Source organism: Gymnoscopelus braueri (genome assembly GCF_963280865.1).
Source record: "Gymnoscopelus braueri genome assembly, chromosome: 5".
Lineage (NCBI taxonomy): Eukaryota > Metazoa > Chordata > Actinopteri > Myctophiformes > Myctophidae > Gymnoscopelus > Gymnoscopelus braueri.
The window spans coordinates 34,298,518-34,322,079 of record NC_137606.1 but is presented as its reverse complement, the minus strand read 5'-3'; the positions used below and the strand labels follow the sequence as shown (position 1 = coordinate 34,322,079).

The window sequence follows — 23,562 nt, the reverse complement described above, 5'->3', positions numbered from 1 at the left end:
GTACTGGTCCACTTCCTGTCGAACTATTTTGGTGTGATTTTTTTTGTACATTAAGACCTGTTAGATCCCTATATCCACTCACCTTGGAGATACATAACGTATCATTATAAATATCACCCTCGCCATTGTTATTTCATTTAAGCTTCATAATACGGCCTCAAGTCAAAGTGAATGGGCGAAGATTAAAGGGGGAGGATTGAACCAAGTCGAGGGTCCAAGCTCACAAAGCGTTAAGCTGTGATGCTTTGCGAGCTCATTTTAATATTTTCAGCAAAGAAATTGTAATTCTTTGAAACTTTTACCGACGTATGGACGACGGGGTTAATGTGGTTAAGCAGAGACAGGACCATGCTTTAAACACAGGCAGGGCTGCCTGGCACTGAGTGGGGAAAATCCTGTCGGCTGCAGGAAATACTTGAGGTCTCCCCACCTCTGGGGAGTGAGCAAGGGAAAAATGTCCAGGCAATGATTTGTGCATTTGTTATCATCCGAGTTACGAAGCATGTCACTTTCTTCGTAATGCGAGTCATAACAATAATAACGTGTTCCAGTTCTGCTACCTTCAAATGGTAGCTGTGTTATTGGAGCAAAAACACAGATTGGAGAAGATGTAGAGGGGCAGAAAGGAAAAATATTGAGCTCTGCAAAAAGAAAAAAACCTTATGGTTGAGTGAAGAGATGAGAGGAGTGTTAGAGGGTCTAGATAAAAGAGGAAGCCAGTAAAAATCTCAATTGCTTCCTGAGTGGGGTGGAATAACAAGACAGGGTGCCAAAGGTAACACTCGCTACTGTGGGTCAATCGTGACCTATTGGTGTGGATGGTGTTTAGTGTGAGTCTCAATGAAACAAAACAAACATAGACAGTGAACAGGTTAAATGAAGATGGTATTTTGTTATACTGTTGAAAGATAATAAACTAAATTTGAGGAAATCTATTGAAAGGATTGATTGCACAAGGATGGTGTTAATGCTAAGCTATCTGAATTAGCAAAGGGGTGATCGCTGACAGCGAGCACACTCTGGTGACCATCAAACAGCACCATAACACAACACCTCACCAAACAACTCCAGAGAACACTTAAAGGTTCTATGACATTCATTTTCACTTTTTTATTTTTTTATGTTTTTTGGGGGGTTTTATGACCTCAATTACACCCCAAAAAACTGAACTTTGAACATTCAGTGGATTTTCTGTGGTCTGTTTTTTTTTTTAATAATTAGGCTGAAATGTAATCTAGGATTGGCCCCTTGACTTTGATGTCATAGTCACTTAATGAACTTCAGTACTGCTGGTTTGAATTGGACTTGAGGAACTGACGTTAACACGATACTCTTTTTGGGCCCGGGGGGGATAACTACAGTACATTACTCCATTGTGGTATATTTTTCTGACATTTAGTCTTGGCGGTAAGGAATTTAATCTCAGCAGTGCGCAGAGACTAAATTGGTCTGACGAAATCCCTGGTCATTACCACCACACAAAAACACATTTATGGAGTTCCACAAGAGTGAGAGCCAATGATTAACAGGTGTTAAAATGAGCAATTTAATAGCACGATTAACAGTGTGTTTTCTGAGATCACCTATGGCAGACAATGCATGCATGCACCACTTGCAAAAAATCGGCAAGCCAATAAACACATTGCGGAACAGTGCATGGCTTCTGTAACTGGGATTTGCAATGTATGGCACTAGAAGTCTGCAAATATATAATATCCACATCCTCATTAACTCATTGACTGCCAGAGTATGGCTGCCCTTGCCAGCGATTCCGAGCGTTTTCACTAACCTTAAAAAATCATTGATTATTATTCTTCACAACGATCCACCTGCCTATCGCTTTAAAAGACACCACACACTCGTCAATTTGTCAATGGCAGTGTGAGACTCGGGCCAAATGACAAGTGTATTCGTCAATGGCACTGACGTATCTCTGGTAGAAGTCCTGGGGATTTTGGCCATCTCTAATAATGGGGGAAACCCAAGTTGTTGTCAGTGACTGAATGACACAACAGCTGATTGGTATAAAGCTGCTTAAAATCTGTTATCCTGAACATAACTTGCCCCAGAGCAGGTCGGGCGTGCATCATAACCACATGGCAATGTGCCCCAGTAAAAGTCATCCAACGTTGCGAGAGAAAATCCAGGAATTGGATCAAAGTAAGTTTAAACTTAGCAAGCTAAATTGAAAATCCTGCTTTGTGATACAGTCCAGAGATAACACCAAACAACATTAAACACCACCACACAGACAATACTAAACACCATATAACCATTCCAGACAACATCACAAAACTCCAGACAACACCACATAATCATTACAACACCACACAATTCTAACAGCGGGTGTTAGGGTGGTTGGGCTGTTTTTATGAACCTGTATTAAATATTCAAATGCACCAAATTGCTCCCAGACAGTTGAGAGCTGATGCCAAGCCAACCGGAAATACCAGAGCCCCCTGCCAAAGACCATGGAGCGGCAGACGGTGAGAATGAGAGTAGGGAAAAAACATGATGAGCAGAGAGGAGAGAAAGGGAGGGGAAAAGATGGGTCTACCACCTTATGACGGAGACACCCCAAAAGGGAAGAAAATACTGAGAGAAGAGTGGTGGAGGTGAGACAGAGGAGATAAATGGTTTGTGGGGAGGTCACTACAACTTCAATAAAGAGAGTTTAATCTCCTTTAACAGGGGCGCTGAAATCAACAGGACAGAGGCCTAGTGGCTGCAGCCTCTCTTCATATTTACATCTCAGAATGCTGCACTGCAGGTTTTACTGGGGCCAGGTGCTGACCTGGAGCAGGTATTAGTCTATAGTTACACACACAAACACTCCTCAATTGGTGGTGAGAACAGAAATGCTACAGTACATACAAATCCAATTTTGCAGATAAATTAATTGTAAACACGGTTGACGTCAGCAAGGAAACATGATTAGGGTATTAGGCTTGGTGAGTGTCTTACCAAAACAGAAATGTGGCTGACATGACGTGAGAGACATGATTATTGTCGTATTGTGGTTGACTGATTCGGCTTGTACTCATTCAGATGGACATTACTATAACTTTTCTCCCACTTGCTGGAGTTGTAAGGTAACATTTATTCTTTTTGGGGGCATTTTCATTGCTTTGTTAGGGCAAACCAAGGGCAGAGAGAGGGGAGACACACAAGACAAGACACCAGGTCATCACAATTCACAAGGAGCATGTGGTAAGTACAACAACTTGTTGAGCCAACAGGTACCCCAGGTACCATATGTATTATAAAATTGACGACGATAGAGCCACATTAACAACAATGTTTCTATGCAAAGTTTGTATAACCCCAGAATACGAATGAACACCACTTCTATTTTAATTGCCGGTATCATCATGGTATGAGCAGGATAAATCAACAGAGCCGTGCAGTTATCAAATAATAATTTACTCTGCGGTGGCAATAATTAACCAATAATGAGGATACTTTTGTAGATGTGTATACTTGGATTGTTCAAAGTCATTTGTGGTTTAAACTGTAGCATGATGTCATATTAATACAAATTAACATTGCAGTGCGGATCACAAGCCTTTGACACAGCAATCTTATCATGAAGTTGTATGTAGCTCAACTGACTACTACTGGAACACATCCTACCATTTACTTTCCTCCTTTAAAAAGGTGCTGCTTGTTTTGAATTTAACATTTATATATTTTGTGGCAAAATTGGATATTCACTCCAACATGACAAAGTTAACTAATATCGCCCTGTGGCTCTGGACAGAAACCCTCACTACTAGTGGTAAACGTTAGCACTGCTCTGTGTGGTACAGAAAGCAGCATGCGTCACATATTAGAACCAAGCACTTCTAGAACCAGTTAAATTCAGTCTGAACTGCAGCATGAACGAGCATGCAGTGCAGCACGGTCTTGTACGTTACAATTACAATCACATTTCACAATGTTTTAATAATTTAGTTAAATCGGTCCTAAACAGTTAGTTTGTTTTTATGTACGGTTAATCATGTACCCGCCCCCATTCCTACTCGTATTGGACCACATCATACATTATGTTTTGATAACCGCACGCCTCATTGTTCGCTATCCCTTACTTACAGCTAAATGGAGCAATAACATAATGTACATATACTGAGGTTTAAACAATTACCCGCTGTAGCCTGTCAATTTGACCAAAATGCAGTCAGTGCTCGTGTCCAGACTTTTCTACAGAGCACAGCAGAAGCAAAGCTCAAAGCACCAGTACAATGCCACAGTCAGTGGAATGTGGCAGAAAGTTGGGGCTTTGTGCTATTGGACAGTGATGAGGCAGACTGAGAGCTGGAGAGAGAGAGAAAGAGAAAGAAGAGCAAGAGAGAGAGAGAGATCTGGAAATAGATCAAAATACCAGCTCACTTTATCCAAAACGTGAGGTTCATATATGTAGCAGACAACAAAGGGCAATACTTGTATTCATGTCTTTTGGCCTTTTGGGTCTATGTTTGCACTGCCTATCATCTCACAGTGGCTCAAGGCTGATCAAAACGAACAAATTAGGTTCACATACTATATGGCTGATGGTGTGTAGATCCTGAAGATACGTCACAAATGTATTCCTGAAGAAAATGCAACAGCATTTAGGTTAAGGCCTATAGGGCTCTATTCAGAGCCAGATTTGAACAAACCACTAATTAGGGATTTCGGACTAGGCAAGAGGCGTTTCCCCGCAAAATTCGGTATTCTATGGCACCCCCCTCACCCGCCAAACACCTGAGCTACCCGTTACATCATGCATAGGTGTGGTTTGGGCGTTACAATGATAAAACCAATCACCGTGCCAGAAGCCATTGCCTTTAAGAGAAGACTGCGCTAGCCGTTATCCCGATCCAATATATGCTCTAGCCCAGCGCTACTCAACACGCGGCCCGCGGGCCGCATGCGGCCCGCACGCCGCGTCTTGGCGGCCCGATGGTCAACCCCCCCAAAAAATATGATCAGGGGTGCACATAACTGGTGCGCAGGTGCGCATGCGCACCCAAAATAAATAATGAGCACCACATCAGACGACGCGAGGCGCTTTTGCGTACCAACAGCTGGGACCGGAATTTCCAAGCTTTTATTTTTTAGCAAAACTAAAAAATAAAAGCCTGGAGATTTACTTCCTGAAGCCACACTCACACACTCACGCTAAAGCACGTGTCGGCCCCATGTACAGCCATAGGCGCAGGGGGACGCATGCTGTGATTGTGTGAGCCTCGCATCCTGACACACAGACAGGCTGCGACTCGCAGCCCGCTGCACGCAGCGGCTGTTAGAGGCACTCGTCAGTCACCGATGATGAACGTACCGTAATGGTGCAAAAATATGCCGTGAACGTCCCAAATTTGGCGGATAAAAGCAGCGCAGCACAGGGCACCAACCTTGGGGGGTTGACCAAACAGCGTGAGTGAAAAAAAAACGGCGAAATTCGGATTTGGAAGCAAAGCGTCCTTTTTTTCTCGCGCATTTTTATATTAATTTGTAGCCTATTGTGTTCACAATAAGCTTGTCATATTAGTCAGATCCGGAATAGTATATGAAAGCCATTTAAAATATGTATACTATTGGTACACACTGGCTGCTCCCAAATAATTAATTACATCATGTTGCGACAACGCTCCTACGTGGTACACAGACAAACAGTAGCACATGGGTATAATAAATTGGACAGTTTTAGGAAAGGTCTATAGCCTATGTACTCACGTTGGCTGTTATCGTTCTATTTCCACCGTTCTAATGGATTCCAGGGGTGTGTAAACATCTCTGAAGTTGCTCTAGTTTCCTCTGAAGTGACGCAAAGTTAACTTACATCCATATTGTCCCCGTTATCTTTCATCATCCACCTTTGTTCAGTAATCCCGAACAGAGCTAAACTTTAAGTTTACATCAATCAAAGCCTCTCAAACCCAGACACATTGCTGCGATGCGTATGTGCGTCGCCTACCCAAAATAACAGACATACAAGCTATCAACGGCGCTGCGTCATGTCGTGTCGACAGTTACAGATCTGTTATTTTGGGCAGCATACAATGAGGCGCGCGCGCGCCACGGAGTAGCCTATCACTAAACCAAAAACATTACATTACGTGGTCAACAACATACTAGACATGTAACTTGCTTGGAGCTTTTAATGCAGTGGTTCTCAACCTGTGGGTCGAGACCACAATGGAGCACCCAACGCCTGGCGAGCTTGTAGATCTGCTATTTTCACAATATTTATCTGTGGAACCGAGTCAAACAAAATGGGGGGGTCCCCAGTTCAAATATGGTTATTTTGGGGGGTCATGAACGTAGCGTTTGCATGGGAGGCGTTGTGAGCTTGTAGATCTGCTATTTTCAAATAGCTGATGTATATGTTAGAGTGCTCATGTGGCCCATAGTCGCTTGACTCGCTTCTTTTGGGCTGGTTTTCCTAGACCTGGTTGCTTGTTAGTTGTTTTTCCTCACAACACTGGCACTGATGATAACTAGACGGCAGCCGTCATAGAATCAAAATGACCCCGCTGGGAGTGGTGGTGGCGTTTGTGGTAGAGTGACCATGGGTTTGTATGAAGAGAGATAGCGCATTTGCGGTAGAGTGAGCATCGGTTTATATGAAGAGAGAGAGCACATTTGCGGTAGAGTGAGCATGGGGTTGTATAGAGAGAGATAGCGCATATGCGGTAGAGTGAGCATCGGTTTATATGAAGAGAGAGAGCACATTTGCGGTAGAGTGAGCATGGGGTTGTATAGAGAGAGATAGCGCATATGCGGTAGAGTGAGCATCGGTTTATATGAAGAGAAAGAGCACATTTGCGGTAGAGTGAGCATGGGGTTGTACAAAGAGAGAGAGGCATTTGCGGTAGAGTGAGCGAGCATGGGTTTGTATAAAGAAAGAGCGCATTTCACACACAGATCATTCATATATTACCAAGATTTAATGAGAAATAAGGCTTCTTTAGAAAAATGACTGACGGGCTGGGCTGGGTCTAATTTGTCAATTATTAGTCGAGCCGGGCTGAAATATTTAGGGGATATGAAAGCTCTAGTTAGTAGTTTGAAGTGCTCATGTGGCCTTAGAGTTGCTTCTTTTTGTTTTCATAGACCTGCGGACTGCGGTTGCTTATTTCTCTCCAAGGCTGGCAACACGGCTCATGGTCCAACGCACAAAGCCATTGTAGTGTCTGTGTGCACTTGACGGGTGATTTTATAAACCAGCGGGTGCTTCTAGAATCCACTATCCCCCGTCCCCAAGCCGTACCCATGTGTGTCTGTAGAATTGCAATGTGGGGGATATAGCAACAACACGCCCACGGGCACACCTCCACGCGCAAATAACGGCGTCGGCATAATGGTGACGGGTAGAGCAGGTGCTAGAATAACCTATTGGGGCGGCGCAGGTCCATTATCCCGATTTAACGGGGAATTTTTGGCCTGAGAATGGGGCCCATAGTCTAATGAAGTGTCCACTGTCCACCCAATTAAAAAGGTTGTGTATTACTATGTGACACTTGGCTAGCTTTCCACTTGACCTTCCTATCTTTCTTTACATGAGAACACACAACCTACATAGCACTGTTATAAACCACTTACTATAGTGAGACAGATATGAAACACACACACACACACAGCCCGAGGTTAATGGTTATTAGAAACTAAGCTGCTTACATGTAAACTGCCAGTCATTAATTCTGGCTTGTCTCCTTCCCTGCAGGAGCCTTCTGGCATCTAACCATACCTGGTTACGGGCATTGCTTGCCAACATCTGGTGTACAGCTGTACAGCAGAGTAGAGCCAGTCTGCACTGCCACACCTGTACTACATAACCTTTAGTGTACAATCACAACTATAGTGGTTAATGTGTGACCCCGGAAAGCACCACTACTGTACCAGTTACCCACAATGTTAGCAAACAAACGTGCTCACATCAGCCTTGCACTATATATGGACCAGAACATTTATTTAGACATAATTAATTAATCTAATATGTATTTAACCACATGAATCCTATCCTCCCTCATACTAGGGTGAACAACATCTGGCTAAAATAAGCAGATCTACAAAGTGCTAAGTGTTGTGAGCTTGTAGATTGGCTATTTTTTGGTGTAGAGGGAAAAAAGGAGGGGTCCTGGTATAGATCCCAGGAGACTCCGGTCAATGAAGTATAGGGTTTACTTTAATATACTTAAAGCTAACAAAGATAGATTTTTTTTTTCACCAGAATGAGAGTCAGAATTTGGTCATGAGACACCAGTGAAAGTGATTATAATTTGATATTTAGCATCAGGGCCCACCCACCACATAGTCCTCGTTATGGGGAATAATAATGGTTCTAGAGAGGATTATTAAAAGATTTGGACCTGGTCTATATACTCACAATGGTGCTTCACACACAGTAAACAACACTGGAAATGGCTGGAAGGAAAAGCAGCAGTCAAATGGAGCCATTAAACTAATGTGCCTTGTAAAATACAAGACATAAACAATTGGCCTCATAATGGAGAAAGGGAAGAGAATATGATACGGGTCAGCCAATAGCTGGTGGGTGGTGGAGAAGGCTCATCGTGTTGCAGCTGCAAAATATTGACAAAAAAGTATATAAAAAGGGCAGTTACTCTGAATTCATTCAAATACGTTATAAATGTTATAATCTCTGGGTTAAGATGTTAAGATGTTGGACAAGGTAACCTCAACTCATCCTATCAGTTTAACCACTGTGATAGTTCCTGTCTCCTTATGAATTTCAGACTCCACGGACATGTTGGGCGGACTCCTGCACTATGTCCAAGCCCAAAATAAACCTCATGATTTGTCTTGTTTGTTGTTGTAGGGAGTGAACGCTTCTTCCCGTCTTGAGCAGGTCCCACTGCTCGTCAAAGGACATCCTGTCCCCAACCTCCCCATAGGAGCCACCGACTGGGGGAACACAGCCATCCTGTCAGCCTGGTTGACTTTTAAAATCACCACTGTGTTTGTGTGTTTGTGTACTAAGACAGCATTGTTTAAGAGTCTCCAGATCGCGCTGACTCTCAACTCGCTCATGATCTTTGACCCTGCTCACACATTCCTACTCAGAATCAGAAGAGGAAGGAATTTCCAGATACAGCCACTTGCCAAGAAAAACTGGACTTTCATGTAAAGGAAAGTAGACAAACTTAAATATAGAACTGGCTCAGTGGAACTCCCACTGCCACACACACACACACTCCCTCCTCTGAGCGCTGTGTGATTCCAAGAGGATATGGTGGTTTAAGCTGTAGAGGTCATGAAGCTGTTGGGTTTTTGTTTCCCTGTCCAGTTACACAACATTCCCCTACGCTGATATACTGGAGGATAATTGTTTCCCACTCCCTGTGGGAGGTAAATATAGCATACACCCATATATTTACCGTAATGTTTATCTGATATCCCTGAAGAGTCGTTTAAACCAGCCGTACCGTTGTGATGCTATGCTGGCAGTAAGACGTGTCCCAGCCAGTCAATCTTACCCTAAATCACGGTACTTCCACAAAACAACAGGGGGTGACTTGGTGATTTAGAGACAGTAACATTTGTGTACAATATACAGTAGATTACAGACATAATTGCTGTGTCACAGGTTTGAATCCGGCTTTTATTAACAGTGTTGCATGTCATCCCCTCTTGGCCCATGTTTCATGTCTCTCTTGCCTAAATTATTGTAAAATAAAGCGAATTCAATGCATGCATCAGGCCTATATTGTAAAAAGCTTTCATTTTAATTCAATAAAATAAAGCGAATTCAATGCATGCATCAGGCCTATATTGTAAAAAGCTTTCATTTTAATTGCCTTTTCTTCAAAAGAAAGACAATTTAGAATTTACCCAGACTAGACTACACAAACCAACATTATCAGTTTGCTTTCTTCGCCTGGGTGACGGCTTCTAATCTAATCAACACTGGCGTGAGAAAACCAGAGAGTCCTTCCCAGTTACAGTCTCCCAACATAAAGTATGACTATCCATTACTTGAAAACTATAAAACCACACTTGTAATACCACAATTATGTCATTTGTCAATTATTATCAAATGTTCCCAAATTCCAACCCTTATATTTCAGACCATGAGAACTATGATGGTTTTAAATGTGACCAGATTCTGTTAATTTTGTTTCTAATTAAAATGGAGTGTTTTCTGCTTGAATTATTTTGGCTCTTGAAGTGGCATTTCCATACTAGAGTCACACATTTGTAGAGAGAGTGGTGGTTCCACTTCCTGCAACCCCATAGCATCATTCAAACATTGTGGTGTGTGCGTGTACACTCAATGGTGGGTGAAGTTACACAAATGGCACAAACGAAACAGTCTAATGGTTGATTTAGGGAGTCGTTACAGGCACATAACATGCAGAAAAGTGGACAGCTGTGCCACAGTCATTGCAAAGAAGGCCTCCTGACAGAGTCATGCGAGTTTCTGTGTTGCAGCCCATTGTCAGGATTGAAATATGTCTCTTTCTGTTGGCTCTCCTTTATTTAAACGGGCAGTCAAGCTGTTGACATTTGTTTAAGCAGACAAAAGAGGCAGGGACAAGCCTGCTGCTTAATAGACACACAAATCAGCTGCACACAGAGTCAGGCAAATGAACTTGATAGGTCAACTCTCTTCTGTTCCGTCCGTGTGTATCCTAAGTGACCTGATGCTCCTTTTACACTGCCCTCCCCCAGTATGCACTTCCTGCTTGGATGATGGAAAATGTTACTGCTGCTCTTTACGAGACAGAAATAAAAACGTTCTTATCCAATGTGACTCAAGCAGGGATTTTTCAGAGAAACAACCCACTCCAGAGCGAGTGCTCAAGACTCACTCGCTTCATCTACCACAGAGAACAGTATAACATGTGGGCTAGGCACAGTCACTCCCTCCTTCCCTCAGCAGATGAATTCAATTGCGGTGGCGGGAGGGGGGTCTTTCATTATGCCTTGGTGTCACAAGGGCCCATGAACTGGAGCCAATGGATGGAGGCAAACAAATATAAGCACTCTGAATTCACCAGCCATTCCCACTGGGAGACAGAGACAGGCCTGGCCCGATTATTACATCATGATTGAGCTACTGTAACTGGCAAGTGACGATAATGCTGAATTAGTTAAGTTAATCTACGTCAGTGAGGTCATTTTCCTCACACGGCGCTTCACTGTCCTACGGAGGGAGGACAGTACGAGAGAAAGCTGGAGGTAGATAGGGCAACTCAACATGTAGGCCATTCATCCAGAATTCTTAACACTTCTGCACCATGAATATGGCCTTCAGGTTTGTGTTTGTGATTTCTGTTCAGGTGGGACAAGACAAGGACAAGATGAGGACAAGACCGGGAGTGCTGTAAAAGAAAGCACAGGATCCTAATGCACCATGAAGTTCCATCTACCATGTTCCCAGGTGTCCGCCGGTATTAGAGGTTATAGTGTAGCACTGATGCATGTGGGGCAGGCAGCAGTCCTGCACCACAATGAGGCTCCTAGCCAGAAAAGGTACAAAGGGGGTTGTTGCAAACTTCACACTGCACTGCAAAGCAAAGCCTCCTTTGTTTATTGGTCAGTCCCAAAATAGAATACAGAAAATTCAAGAATGTGGGAAAAAAATTGAAAACAAAGTGTGTGTGGGGGTGCTTCCATGCCACAGAGAACATGCAGTACTGTATTATTAACTGATCCCTGTATTATTGTGGCTTTTCAAAGCCAGCTGAGATTTATTCAAACATCCCGTCCCCCCTCAGACACAGTTCACCTATCCTTGCTCCAAAAATGTCTAAATAAATATGGGAGTAAAATAGCCAACAAGAAATTCAGATGTTGGACATCAAAGTCCTGCGTGAACCCGATGTCTGAACCTTTAAACCCCCGAAAGGAAATGGCAAAATCTGCTCTAGGTAACATGGCTACATGTATGCAGAGAGCTGTCTGTTAGGACAGAGAATGGCAAACATGAAAACATTCATCCATATTAACACTGTCTGTCAGATTTCAAATTTCAATATTATGCTCCCTGATGCTGACTGCAACAGTAGCAGTCAGTATAACATCATCAGCTCCCCTAACACCTATACTGTACATAGCCTAGATGTTAGAGGAAAAATATAGTGATAATCTCAATTTACTTATTACATAATGATGCAACTTTATAATGTTACTCTTTGTCATAACAGTAATGCACAAGAGAACATAGAACAGGCACTTAGCAGAGGCTGACTGCTGCAGTGATATGCTGGTCATCCATGTGTGCAATAAACACAGAATATATCATTGGACGGAGCAGCACAAGGCATTAGCATTCAGTAGCTATAACAGCTGCTTGCAAATCAGTGGCACTTCCAGCGTAGAATAAAGAGAAGACATAGAGTGCCATATTCCAAGAACTCCACACACTGAGAACGTGGACCCTGACATGCATTTTATCTTTCAACAATACAATACTGCAAGTTGCAGCAAATGGGTAATGCAACATCTAGGGTTATGTTATGTTCCCTTAATGATGAAGAAACGATGCATAAAGCACAACTCTCCAGAATGTATTAACTTTTACTTACAGCTAAGATCATGTAATGTAAGGGGGTGGAGCAAAGCAGAGATCAGCAGAGATGTAATGATTATAAACACGAACTTCATCTTAGCCTAAACGGAACCATGCAACAGTGAATGGAAACTTGCTGCTTACACAACACATACTCACAATTATCAGAACACAGTCAACACACACAAACACTCATTGACAACACACTCAAAATGTGTGTGTGTCCATCACAGCACCACGGCAACCTCTTATCTTATACGAGTAGAGAGACGTGGTGCATAAAATACAAGATAAGCTCCAACAACTTCCTCTTGGTACTGAGAGGCGGTAGAGAAAGGTTGGCTATGCCACTTGAATTCAGGAGAGCACGGGAGCGAAGGAAACATTACAGTATATGAGGGACAGAGAGAGGCAAACACGGACAGGCAAAACTTCTAGAAACCCTTGAGAGAAGCTATGACATCACCGTGTTTCCATTATAATAAACATCCTCCTTCCAGTTACATTTCTCACATAGTAGCACTTGGCTACAATGAAATCCTGTAAGGAAACAATGGAAGACTGTTAGAGGGACCGGAAGGCCTGAAGATTTGCACCTGCAGCAAGGTTTTGGAGGGAAGGCACATTTGGATTAGCAGTGAATCGACTGTGGTTAGACGGTTCCGACTTCGTCACTCACAGTCAATGAACACCACCACACATCCATACATTTGAGAAATCAAATCACACCTTCAAAAGAGAAATTTGAAAGCACACAATGCTTTCTTTCACCCACCCACCAACAGCGTTGGTTTAGTTAAACGGTTAGTATGAAGGGGTGAAAGGGAACTTACATCTCTAGCTTCCCTACGTAGACCCTCAGTGTTCCTCAGCCAGCAACGGCTCAGCTCACTAAGCTCCAGGATGGGCTGCACCTTAAGCCGAACTGTGTCTCCTGACTGGCGGATCATCTCCACTATCTCGTCCCGGCTCTTGTTCTCCACGTTGCGCCCGTTTATCTCCACTAGCCGGTCACCTGGCACGAGCCCCAATGCCAGGTCCTTGGTACCAGCACCAGGCTCAGCGAAGTGCACCACACGCCTGTAAACTCCTCCGTCTACACCGCGGTCCAGCATGGTGGTACGCCGTAAAGAGAATCCGAAATCGCCAGTGTTGCGTCGCTGGAGTTCCAGCTCGCGTGTTTCTGGCGCAGTTGGAGGGACAACGGCCGGCAGCTGCAGGTCTGCAGGGAAAATCTTGTCCACCACTTGAGGGATGCAGACCTTCTTGGCCGGGGGCGCTCCAGACTGCTGCTTGAGACTGTGCTTCCTCTCCGGGTCGAAGACTTTGGTCTCCACCTGTGGGGAGGGAGCGGCCGAGTTCTGGCCCGAGGGTGTGGAGCCCTCTGACGGGCTCTCTTCTTTGCTCCTCTGGGAAAAGGAGAAGCGCTTCATCATCTGACCGACCTGTGCGGAATTGGACTTGGCCAGCGAGCCAAAGTGAGCCACGCGATCACGCACAGAGCTCCGGCGGCCGTCCTGCTCCCCGCCACCCTCGCCCTTCAGGTCGTCGGTGGAGCTCGCAGCGCTCAGCTGGTCATCCAGCACCATGCTGCTACGGTTGCTCAGGCCGTCAGACTCGATGTCGGTTAGGCTGATCTCATGGCCGGTGGCCACTTTGATGGGGATGGGATTGGAGATTTCCAGCTTGCTCTTGGACTCCCTCTTGGCCTCCCTCTTCAGATTGAAGAAGCCACGGCGCATACTCATCTCCTCCAGACTGCGCATCTCCGCCGCAGACATCCTCTCTTTCTTGTCTTTCTTTTCCTTCTTACCCCCATCCCTATCCTTGTCTTTTTTCATCAGGTTGAACATGTTGCAGCACTTGATGCAGTGTGGTCCACCGATGTGGCTCCTGTTCCCTCAGATGAATAAAATATTTCCATGCAAAGGTAAGGGTCCAGTTTGTTGATCCAGTCCTTTAGGGAATGTCTTGACGGGGACTTGACGATGCCACCAGCTCAAATCCCCTGTGGAAAGTTTAAGAGAGAGAGAGAAAGCAGCTGACATTAATCTCCAGATCTAAAAGAAATTGTACTGCATCAATGTTTCATCATTTTAAAGACAACAGAATCAGAATAAGATAGACTTTATGGCTCAGGGATTGCTTTGTTGCAGTTGGAAAAAACAGTTGGGAAATAGTATTAGTCATTTTAAGTACACATAAATGGAGTACCAAAGCCTCATAAATGGACTCACAAACACCTCATGATTAGAGTCTTTGCTTCCTAAATCTCTCCATCTTGAACATATTACAACATATATTATTAAATAACTACATATTTTCTGCTGCATATTGTACACATCCAACCTCTGTAGTAGACTAAGGACCAAACATCACTCAGGGCCTCAAAACACTTTTACAGTCTATCGGTATGCTCTACCAAGAACTGCTAAGTGAACATGGCAAAAATTATTCCACATCACAGCCACAGAGGCCCATTAAAAGGAGCTTGGCGAATAGAAAACACATTCCTGGCTCAAATTTGAGATGCACGTTTCCAAACCCTCAAAAATCAAGGGGAGATGGCTCCTGCCACAGGCCAAGAGAGGCAGGCAAGCAGATACACATCCCTGAATCTGGTTTGCATTAGCCGCTTTCATGCCACAGAGACAGACAAGAGCTAACTCAGATCCCTCTCTCCACAGGGTAGAGTACAATGGAATCCCAAACAACCAACTTCATGGTCACAAAAATGACAGCCAACATCTATCGCAGAGGTCTGGGTCTTTCATATGAGGGCACACTTTGTACCCAAATCACTGAGATGGAGATCGATCAGTAAAGAGTAAGGCTAACCTATGAGGCTCACTAAGCTCCAGCAGCACAGAGTATTCAAATATACTTCATTACATTCACAAACAGTATTTTAGTTGTCGTTGTTATTTGTTTGGTTGTTTTCAATATAATGTTTTTGTCCAATTGTATTAAAACATGGTCTAGCATGGTCTATGTTACACATCTGTCAAGCTGTCATCAAAACACATAATAAAATAGTATGTAATACTGTGAAAGTGGGTGGGATGGCGGTTGTAAGATGGGAGTGTATTCATGTATGTGTCTATGTTGTGCAATGGTGACTGTGATCTGGTGCCTCATAAAGGGAAATTGTTGTTGTTTTGTGTTGGCTTGTGCTGGAAACTTTTAATTGAAAAAAAAAATATGCATTTTGTTGCCAACCTTACGTTGATAGCAACCACCACAATGACATGGTATTTGACGGAGGCCTGTCTTAGGCCATCTGCAACATTTTTGTTCATGCACCGAAGCAATTACTATTGGAGGGACAGCGAGTAGCTGGTGGTTGTTTATGTTTCTGTGTTGTATGCATTGCTCACCATAGTTACAATTTTCCTTCATTTTATTAAATCTTTGTTCTTATGTTCTTCTGATAGTAATCATTGTACTCTACTCTATAGAGTGTTTTGCTCAATGACAGGGGTCTCAGGGGTCTCCCCGTCCATCTAGCTCTTCATTAATACAATGGTTCTCAACCTTTTCAGGCTGTGACCCCCCAAAATAATCATATTTGAACTGGGGATCCCCCACCCTGACAAGCCCTTGGAATTGTAAGCATTACATTTAGTTTGACTCTGTTCCACAGATAAATATTGTGAAAATAGCCAATCTACAAGCTCACAACGCCTCTGTGAGCTTGTAGATCGGCTATTTTCACAATGTTGGCCTCTTTCTTACGTAATATTTGACAATTTGGTATTGAAAAGGTCTTAAAAGTCACTTTAGAAATGTGCAGATACCCTGTATACACGTATACTGTATGTTGGTTTGTTTACTCTTTAGTGAAAAAAACATTGTTGCACATTAAGCTAATCATCTGGGAGCCCCCCAAAATCCTTTGGGGACCCCCGACCCACAGGTTGAGAACCAATGCTAATAAACAGAAAATACATTTTCTGATGGGTTGCCACTTTCATCCAATCAGGAAAGATTACGCATTTATCAGCGTCAGCTTTTATAGTGTACCAGTTCCAATATTTTCTGTTCATTTCTTTGTGTTATCGCTTCCAATTTCACTTGTTTATCCTGTATCCTATACGAGTTCTCTCTCCTGACTGGACAAAAATAGGTATCCCGAACTGAAAAGGTATTTTCTGTTTACTACAAAACTGGAGAGGCAGGGAGATCCCTGTTACTGAACAAACACAATTATTATCATCAATTAATTTTGTAATTTTTCATTCAAATAAATGATCTGATGGGGTTTTTAACCCTGCAAGACCCGGATATATTTCTACTTACAAAAAAAAATTGTCAACCTTTCAGATGGTGTTTTAGGAGTACTTTGGAGAGGAAAATATAATGTTTTTTAAAAAAAATAGTTTTCGTAAGGTTTTATTGAAATGTTGTAATATTACAACAGTGGGTCTAACGGGTAGCAGAATTTCCTATAGGCCATTTTACTCACTGTCAGAATAGCATGGCAAATGTCTATATACTTCACTAAAACAACTTAAGGGTTCATTTATATGGTTATGGTTTATCATTTGGCCTCAGAACAGTATACATTATGAATAATATTGGGCCTCAGAACAGTACATTATGAATAATAACATCAATAAGCCATATTTTTAAGAATTTTGATTTTATTAAAAGAACAAAATGAAAAACAGTACAATGAATGTACTAAAGAAACCTAATTACAATATACACTGGTCACAATGTGATGCAAACAGCCCTCCACCGAAGACCAATTCACACCTGCTCAAAATGAAACGGTCACATCTTCAGTCAAAGGTGGACCAGAAAAGTCTGTATTAGGGCTGATGAAGGTCTTCTTCTGCCACTGATATCTTTCACTGGGTTTGGCGTGTTTGGCCGGTTGGGGGGGGGGCAGTGGGTCAGTGGGTTCACTGGGTTCACTGGGTGGATGGTTTTCTTTGGACTCCTCTCCACAGGCCTCTTCATCCGACTCTTCATCAGTTTCAGTAAAGTCGATGTCCACATCACTCTCTCCATTCATTACAATATCCAACACATCCCTTGCAGTGAAGCGAGGCTCTCTCCTTGCTTGTGGCATTCTGAAATGAAAATAAAGAAATACCATTAGTACATTAGTACTAGCACATCTCACTGCAGGTACATATTTCACAAGTCACACAATACTGTCTGGCCAACCTATTGTACTTTGCTTATCCTCACAAGTGGCATCAGTGATGATGGTACTTAGCACCATCAGTGATGAATGATGATGCTTAGCCTAACAAAGGGATTGGGGATGACTGTAAGTGGGCAATCCCAACACCCATCACATGAACAATGATGAGAGATTCTTAACTGGGCGACTCCCATATGAACAATTACCATACACTGATTGCTAACCACAAACATTACCAAAATGTTTTGCTAAAACATTATAGGCAATGACATGTTATAAGCTAATGATGCAGTATATTTGTCTTCGAGTACAATTGGTTACAATATACAAATTGGTATATATATATATATATATATATATATATATATATATACACACACACACACACACACACACACACACACACACACACACACACACACACACACACACACACACACACACACACCAATTTGTATGTTTTAACCAATTGTACTCGAAGACATATATACTGCTTTAGCTTATAAGTTATAACATTTCATTGCCTATAATGTTTTAGCAAAACATTTTGGTAATGTTTGTGGTTATTTGTGGTATATATATATATATAGTAATGCAATGTGGGGAAAATACACATAATTGTATAAATGTATTGTGAAAACTATAAGACTCCACTTAGCCAGGTGAACAGGTGGCATTGCTATTTGCTACCACTATGACCCAGAGTTGTAAAAAAACAACAAGTATAAAGCATGCTCTAATTTACATTTGGGGGATATCTTTCCCAATAATATCATATGTACATGTTCTAGACATTCTAATGATCACCAAAAAAATTATTGCAGACATTTTACTTACTTTTTTGTGAGAAATCCTGTCCAGTGAAAAAGAGATTGTTCTTCCTTCAAGGATTTTCAAGTTGTGACTTTTCCTGCCTCTGTGGGGGGTATTTATATGCAAATATCCCGGCCAATGACATTGCAAGACTAAACAATAGGATCCAATGATGATGTTTAGGTGAAAGAATAACAGGAAAACAAATGATTTATACCATGTTTTTGATAAAATACAAATGTTGTAATATTACAACTGCGGGTCTTGGAGGGTTAAACCCATAATACAGTTCTACCAGTAGAGAGCAACAAATCGACACATTGATGACCTCGCTGGCTCACTCGCCCCCTCCCAAACAGGCTCACGTCATATCCGGTCATAACCGGATGTTGACATTTTCGACAATCGTTGATCGGGCTAAATTATGATGCGATACACGACTACGATGACTGATCGTCACCCAGACCAAAGAGAGTAGACGTGGACCTCTCCGTTCGCTTTTTATACCGTGTGAAAAACCGTGACTTTCCCTATTCTGGCCGAAAATGACCGCGGGAAAAAAATGAGAACCGGAAACGGAATCTACGTCATGAAACCGGAACCCAATGAGTCTGAAGGAGTCAGGAAGCGAAAGTGATCATGAAAAATAAACACAATAGCGCGACCACAGTCAAAAGTAAAAACTCGGGATTTCTCGTGCTGGCACGGAGGGTACTCGGGAAAAACTCGGGATATCTCGGGGCGTGGCACTGAGAGAGTTAATAACCACAGTACCAATATATTTGATCATATATTTGAGTATAATTATCAGGTTCATAATTACCCAACACGTAGCTCAAATAACCTCAGACCCCCAAAGGCCCATACCTCTCAAACCCAGTTTAATATAGGCTTCAGAGGGTCAAAAATATGGAATTCTCTGCCATTACATCTATGGAAGTTGTCTTCTCACCAATTTAAGAAGTTTCTAAAATCGCTTCTCTTAACAACCAAATACTTTCCATATGGTCTGCCTAATATAATATAATAACATTTTCCCTAGAGGTTTATGTTTTGGTTCCCTTGACTTCTATTGTTGTAATATGTTTTTGCTGATTCTTTCTTTTTTGAAACGGTGTCCATTTTGGTCTTTTCCGTTCTGTTTCTTCATCTGTATGACATGTCTATAGTGTTTAAACTGTAATGGATGTGTATATTCCACATTGATGTTAATTTTATCCTATGAATGTACAAATATTCCCGGAGAATGCCACTTCTCAAGCCCCTGGAGGGTTTTTAGGCATTCTCCTTCACATTTCTACCGAATCTTTGTGTATCATTTTTAAATGTTCTTGTAAGTGATAATAAACAAACAAACAAACAAACCAACCAATAGTAGAGATTGAGCAAAGTGACAACTCAATAATAGGCAATAAGTGGACAATGCATTATGTGGTTCGTTGTTGATACTAAACAAGGATAACAGGATAGGTGGGCACTAGGGAAATCTGGGCACCTCGATGTCCAAAATGTCAAAAAGAATTGGGCTCGGGTGCCCACCACCACGGAGGTTGTAGGTTCGAATCCACCGTGGTGCAACCGGCTTTGTCGGGCGTCTACGCGAACACAATTGACCCGTGTTCGGGGGAGGGAAGCCGGGCGGTCATTGCACGTACTCCTACGGGCTGGGGCGGCACCTGTGAGCGGAGAGTGTTGGGTGGGAGGAGTAGGACGAAGGCCCTACGTTCTCCTGGTGGGGGCTCCTCACTGGTAGGTGAGTCAGTAGGATACAACAGCAGTGACAACACAGAAATGTGTGTGGGGAGGAATTAATTGGCATAAAGACTACATTGGGGAGAAAAAATGGCTACTCTAAATTTAGAAAAAAGAAATACAAAACAATGTTAAAAAAATACAATATTTGGAAAATGTTTTTAAGTATACATGATTAGAACATGCTTAAACGTTCAACAATTAAGGTCTAATATTTCTACAAATACATTCTACATTTGCTACAAATAGTTACAAAATTTTACATCGAGGTGCCCAGATGTCCCTAATGCCACCTATCCTGTATGCTAAACAAGGTGCCAACAACAACACCAAACACAAAGCTGGGCTGTGCAGAAGGAAGCTGCTATCATGCACTGCATGCACAGCACACCATTAATGTTAGAAATAGAAGGTGGTGATTATGCTTCAACATCAATATCACGCCCATCTACTTCTCATGTACAATGGTGACATTTTTAGACTATTCCATGTACACCAAAACATCTTCTCATGTCAGCGAACAGTATCATTTGAAATGGTGGTCCAGGGGCAAATGAACGCATTAGTGGACTGGTTAATTAGCTTGAGACCCAAAAGAGAAATGTGATGTCTCCCCAGGACCCAAGCTAGTGAAAATAGCAGATTCATTTATTTACTTTGAAAAAACATTGAATTTGCTTTTAATTTATGAAAATGTGTGAATTTTGGGGTATTTTTGGGGCGATTTTTTTTTTTAAAGATAAATAAATAAGGGATATTTACTTGTGACCCATAAAAATGTGTCCAAGACCCACAAATGGGTCCCGACCCAGTGTTTGGGAAACAGTGCCTTAGTGGATCTGTGACATGAAAACACTTGGAGATCCCTGCCTTTGGGAGGGTCCAGACTTCAGACTCCAGGGAGACACAAAGCATGACAGCTCTGGATGGATGGAACGTTAGCCCAGTTAGATGTAGCTTTTAGCCTTCTAGCCACCACCTTGCTAGCGTTACTGATGTAAACAGTGTGCAATTTGGACCCCCCAAAACACCTCCACGTTTCTGCGGTACGTGCACAAGCAGCACGTAGCGTTTGCCAACAACGTTTCATTGATACATTGGCTGAAACCTCCAATTTAGCAATCCAGCAGCTAACTAGCTAGCCTTGGCTCAATGGAAAGGCATTGGTTCTTTGCCCTCATCTGTACGTTGTTGTCAGCGTTGCCAGATTTTGCGAGAGAAATAAGCAAGGGCCTAGTCAGTAGTCACTAATTGAAACTAGCCGATCTATAAGCTCACAACGCGTCGCAGAGCTTGTAGATCTGCTATTTCAATAAAATATCTTTAAGAAAATGTGGAATATTGTTTTGAAACATTTTAACAACACAAATCTTGTATGGGGTGGTCCCTGGCACAAATACATTAATTTGGGCGGGGGTCCTTTCCTCCTTGACATGCAAATATTTGAGAACCACTGGTTTAAACAACATTAGGAAACAAGCCCCAAATAATACGCCAAGTACACTTTAGAAACAAGCCCCAAAAACCCGCAATAACCAGCAAACTACCAATATTTACAAGCGACTTTACAGAAAAACAAGCCCAAAGTCGCGTATAATAAGCGGACATGGCAACACTGGTTGTAACGTATAAAATCCAGGAGCAGCACTTCTTTGGATCTTATGGAAAACCATCCAGTGTAAAGAACTCGATACTGCTTCGCCCCTCATAGCTGTACTCAAACTAAATGTTTCCTCTGCCAGGCAACATGTTTATAAATGTAGGGAGTATACTTGCCCTTTTCCAGTATTGATGATGATGGGCACCTCTGGTGGGTGTTTGATGATGGGTGCAGCTCTCTCTCTGTTTCTCTCTCTCTCACACACACACACACACAACAGAGCAGCGCAGCGTCTAATGGAAGCAGCTGCACTGTGTGATTAGCTGACAGTGTTGCCAGGTTTTGCGAGAGAAACAAGCAACCAGGTCTATGAAAACGAGCCCAAAAGAAGCGACTATATGGCACTTTAGACATAAACATTCGCTATTTGAAAATAGCCGAGCTTGTAGATCTGCTATTTTAAACAATAAAAAAAAACGTCAAGATTTTTTTGAAAAAAAATTAATATTTTTGAAACATTTTAACAACACAAATCTTGTTATGGGGGTCCCTGGCATAAAAGATTTTCAAATGGGGGTCCTTCACTTGAATGGGGGTCCTTGATTTGAAAATGTTTGAGAACCACTGGTATGGGAGAGGTTCCAAATGGGGCTAGAAACACGCCCCCAAAAAAACGCAACTACTACGAGAACTTTACAGAAAAACAAGCCCTAAGTCGCGTATAATAAGCAGACCTGGCAACAATGTTAGCTGACGTTAGCTTAGCTGGCTGATCCTATGGGCTGATCCCATTCCCTGCGCTGTATTACGCCACATCATTAAACACAGCTACACGACGACGACTCCTGGTGGCCAATTTGAGTAAGTGCAGGCTGACAGCCAGCGTTGCCGTGTCGGCTTATTATAAGCGACTTTGGGCTTCTTTTTCTGTAACGTTTTGGGGCTTGTTTCTAACGTGTACTTGCTTATTTAGGCTTGCATCAATATTTCTGAAATGTTTCAGAAATATTCAAAATATTCCACATTTTATTTCAAGAGTTTGATGCAACGCATTGTGAGCTTGTAGATCTACTATTTTCAAATAGCCGATGCATATAGGTTTAAAGTGCTCATGTGGCCTTGTTGCTTCTTTTGGGCTTGTTCTTCTAGACCTGGTTGCTTATTTCTCTCACACAATCTGCCAACACTGCTGACAGCTAACGTTTTCAGTCGCAAAATGCACCACTGCAGCCAGCATGCAGTTGCAGTCATTATTATTACTAGAAATTAAATACTAGACTTCGAACTTTAATTCGTCAATAGAAAAGAGTGCAAAAAAATAAAGAAAGTTGAAAACATAAATATATGAAATAATAAAATGTAAGATAAGAAAGAAGAGTCGGTGACATCATGTGGCTTGTGCAATGAATAATGCAATGGATGTAATGGATAAGTGCAATGGGTAATCACCAAAATGTGAGTGGGGTAGTCAGTACTTTAAATAAAGTGGTGTAAAGTAACTAAGTAAATTTACTGAAGAACTGTATGCCTAGCTACTTAAGTGCACTTTTGAGGAAGTTTTACTTTACTGGAGTGTTTCCAATTTTCAATCTTTTACTTCTACTCCACTACATCTCAGAGGCAAATATTGTACTTTTTACTCCACTACAATTATTTGAAAACTTTAGTTACTTTGTAGACAAAACATACATTAACCACTTCAGCCCTATGTATAGGCCTACTTTG

General features: G+C 42.3%; 1 protein-coding gene across 4 annotated transcripts in view; it reads right to left on the bottom strand.

Annotated features, from left to right (window-relative positions):
* Positions 1-22,144, bottom strand: part of myo18ab (myosin XVIIIA b) — a 151,811-nt gene extending 129,667 nt beyond the window's left edge. For all 4 annotated transcript variants that reach the window (XM_080428451.1, XM_080428457.1, XM_080428458.1 and 1 more), the window contains exons 1-2: positions 22,014-22,144; positions 13,351-14,525 (exon numbers count right to left, since the gene is read on the bottom strand). In XM_080428451.1, coding sequence (XP_080284577.1) covers positions 13,351-14,370 — 1,020 coding nt within the window. In that variant the 5' untranslated portion in view covers positions 14,371-14,525; positions 22,014-22,144. The remainder of the gene's footprint in view (positions 1-13,350; positions 14,526-22,013) is intronic.
* Positions 22,145-23,562: the final 1,418 nt, after the last annotated feature.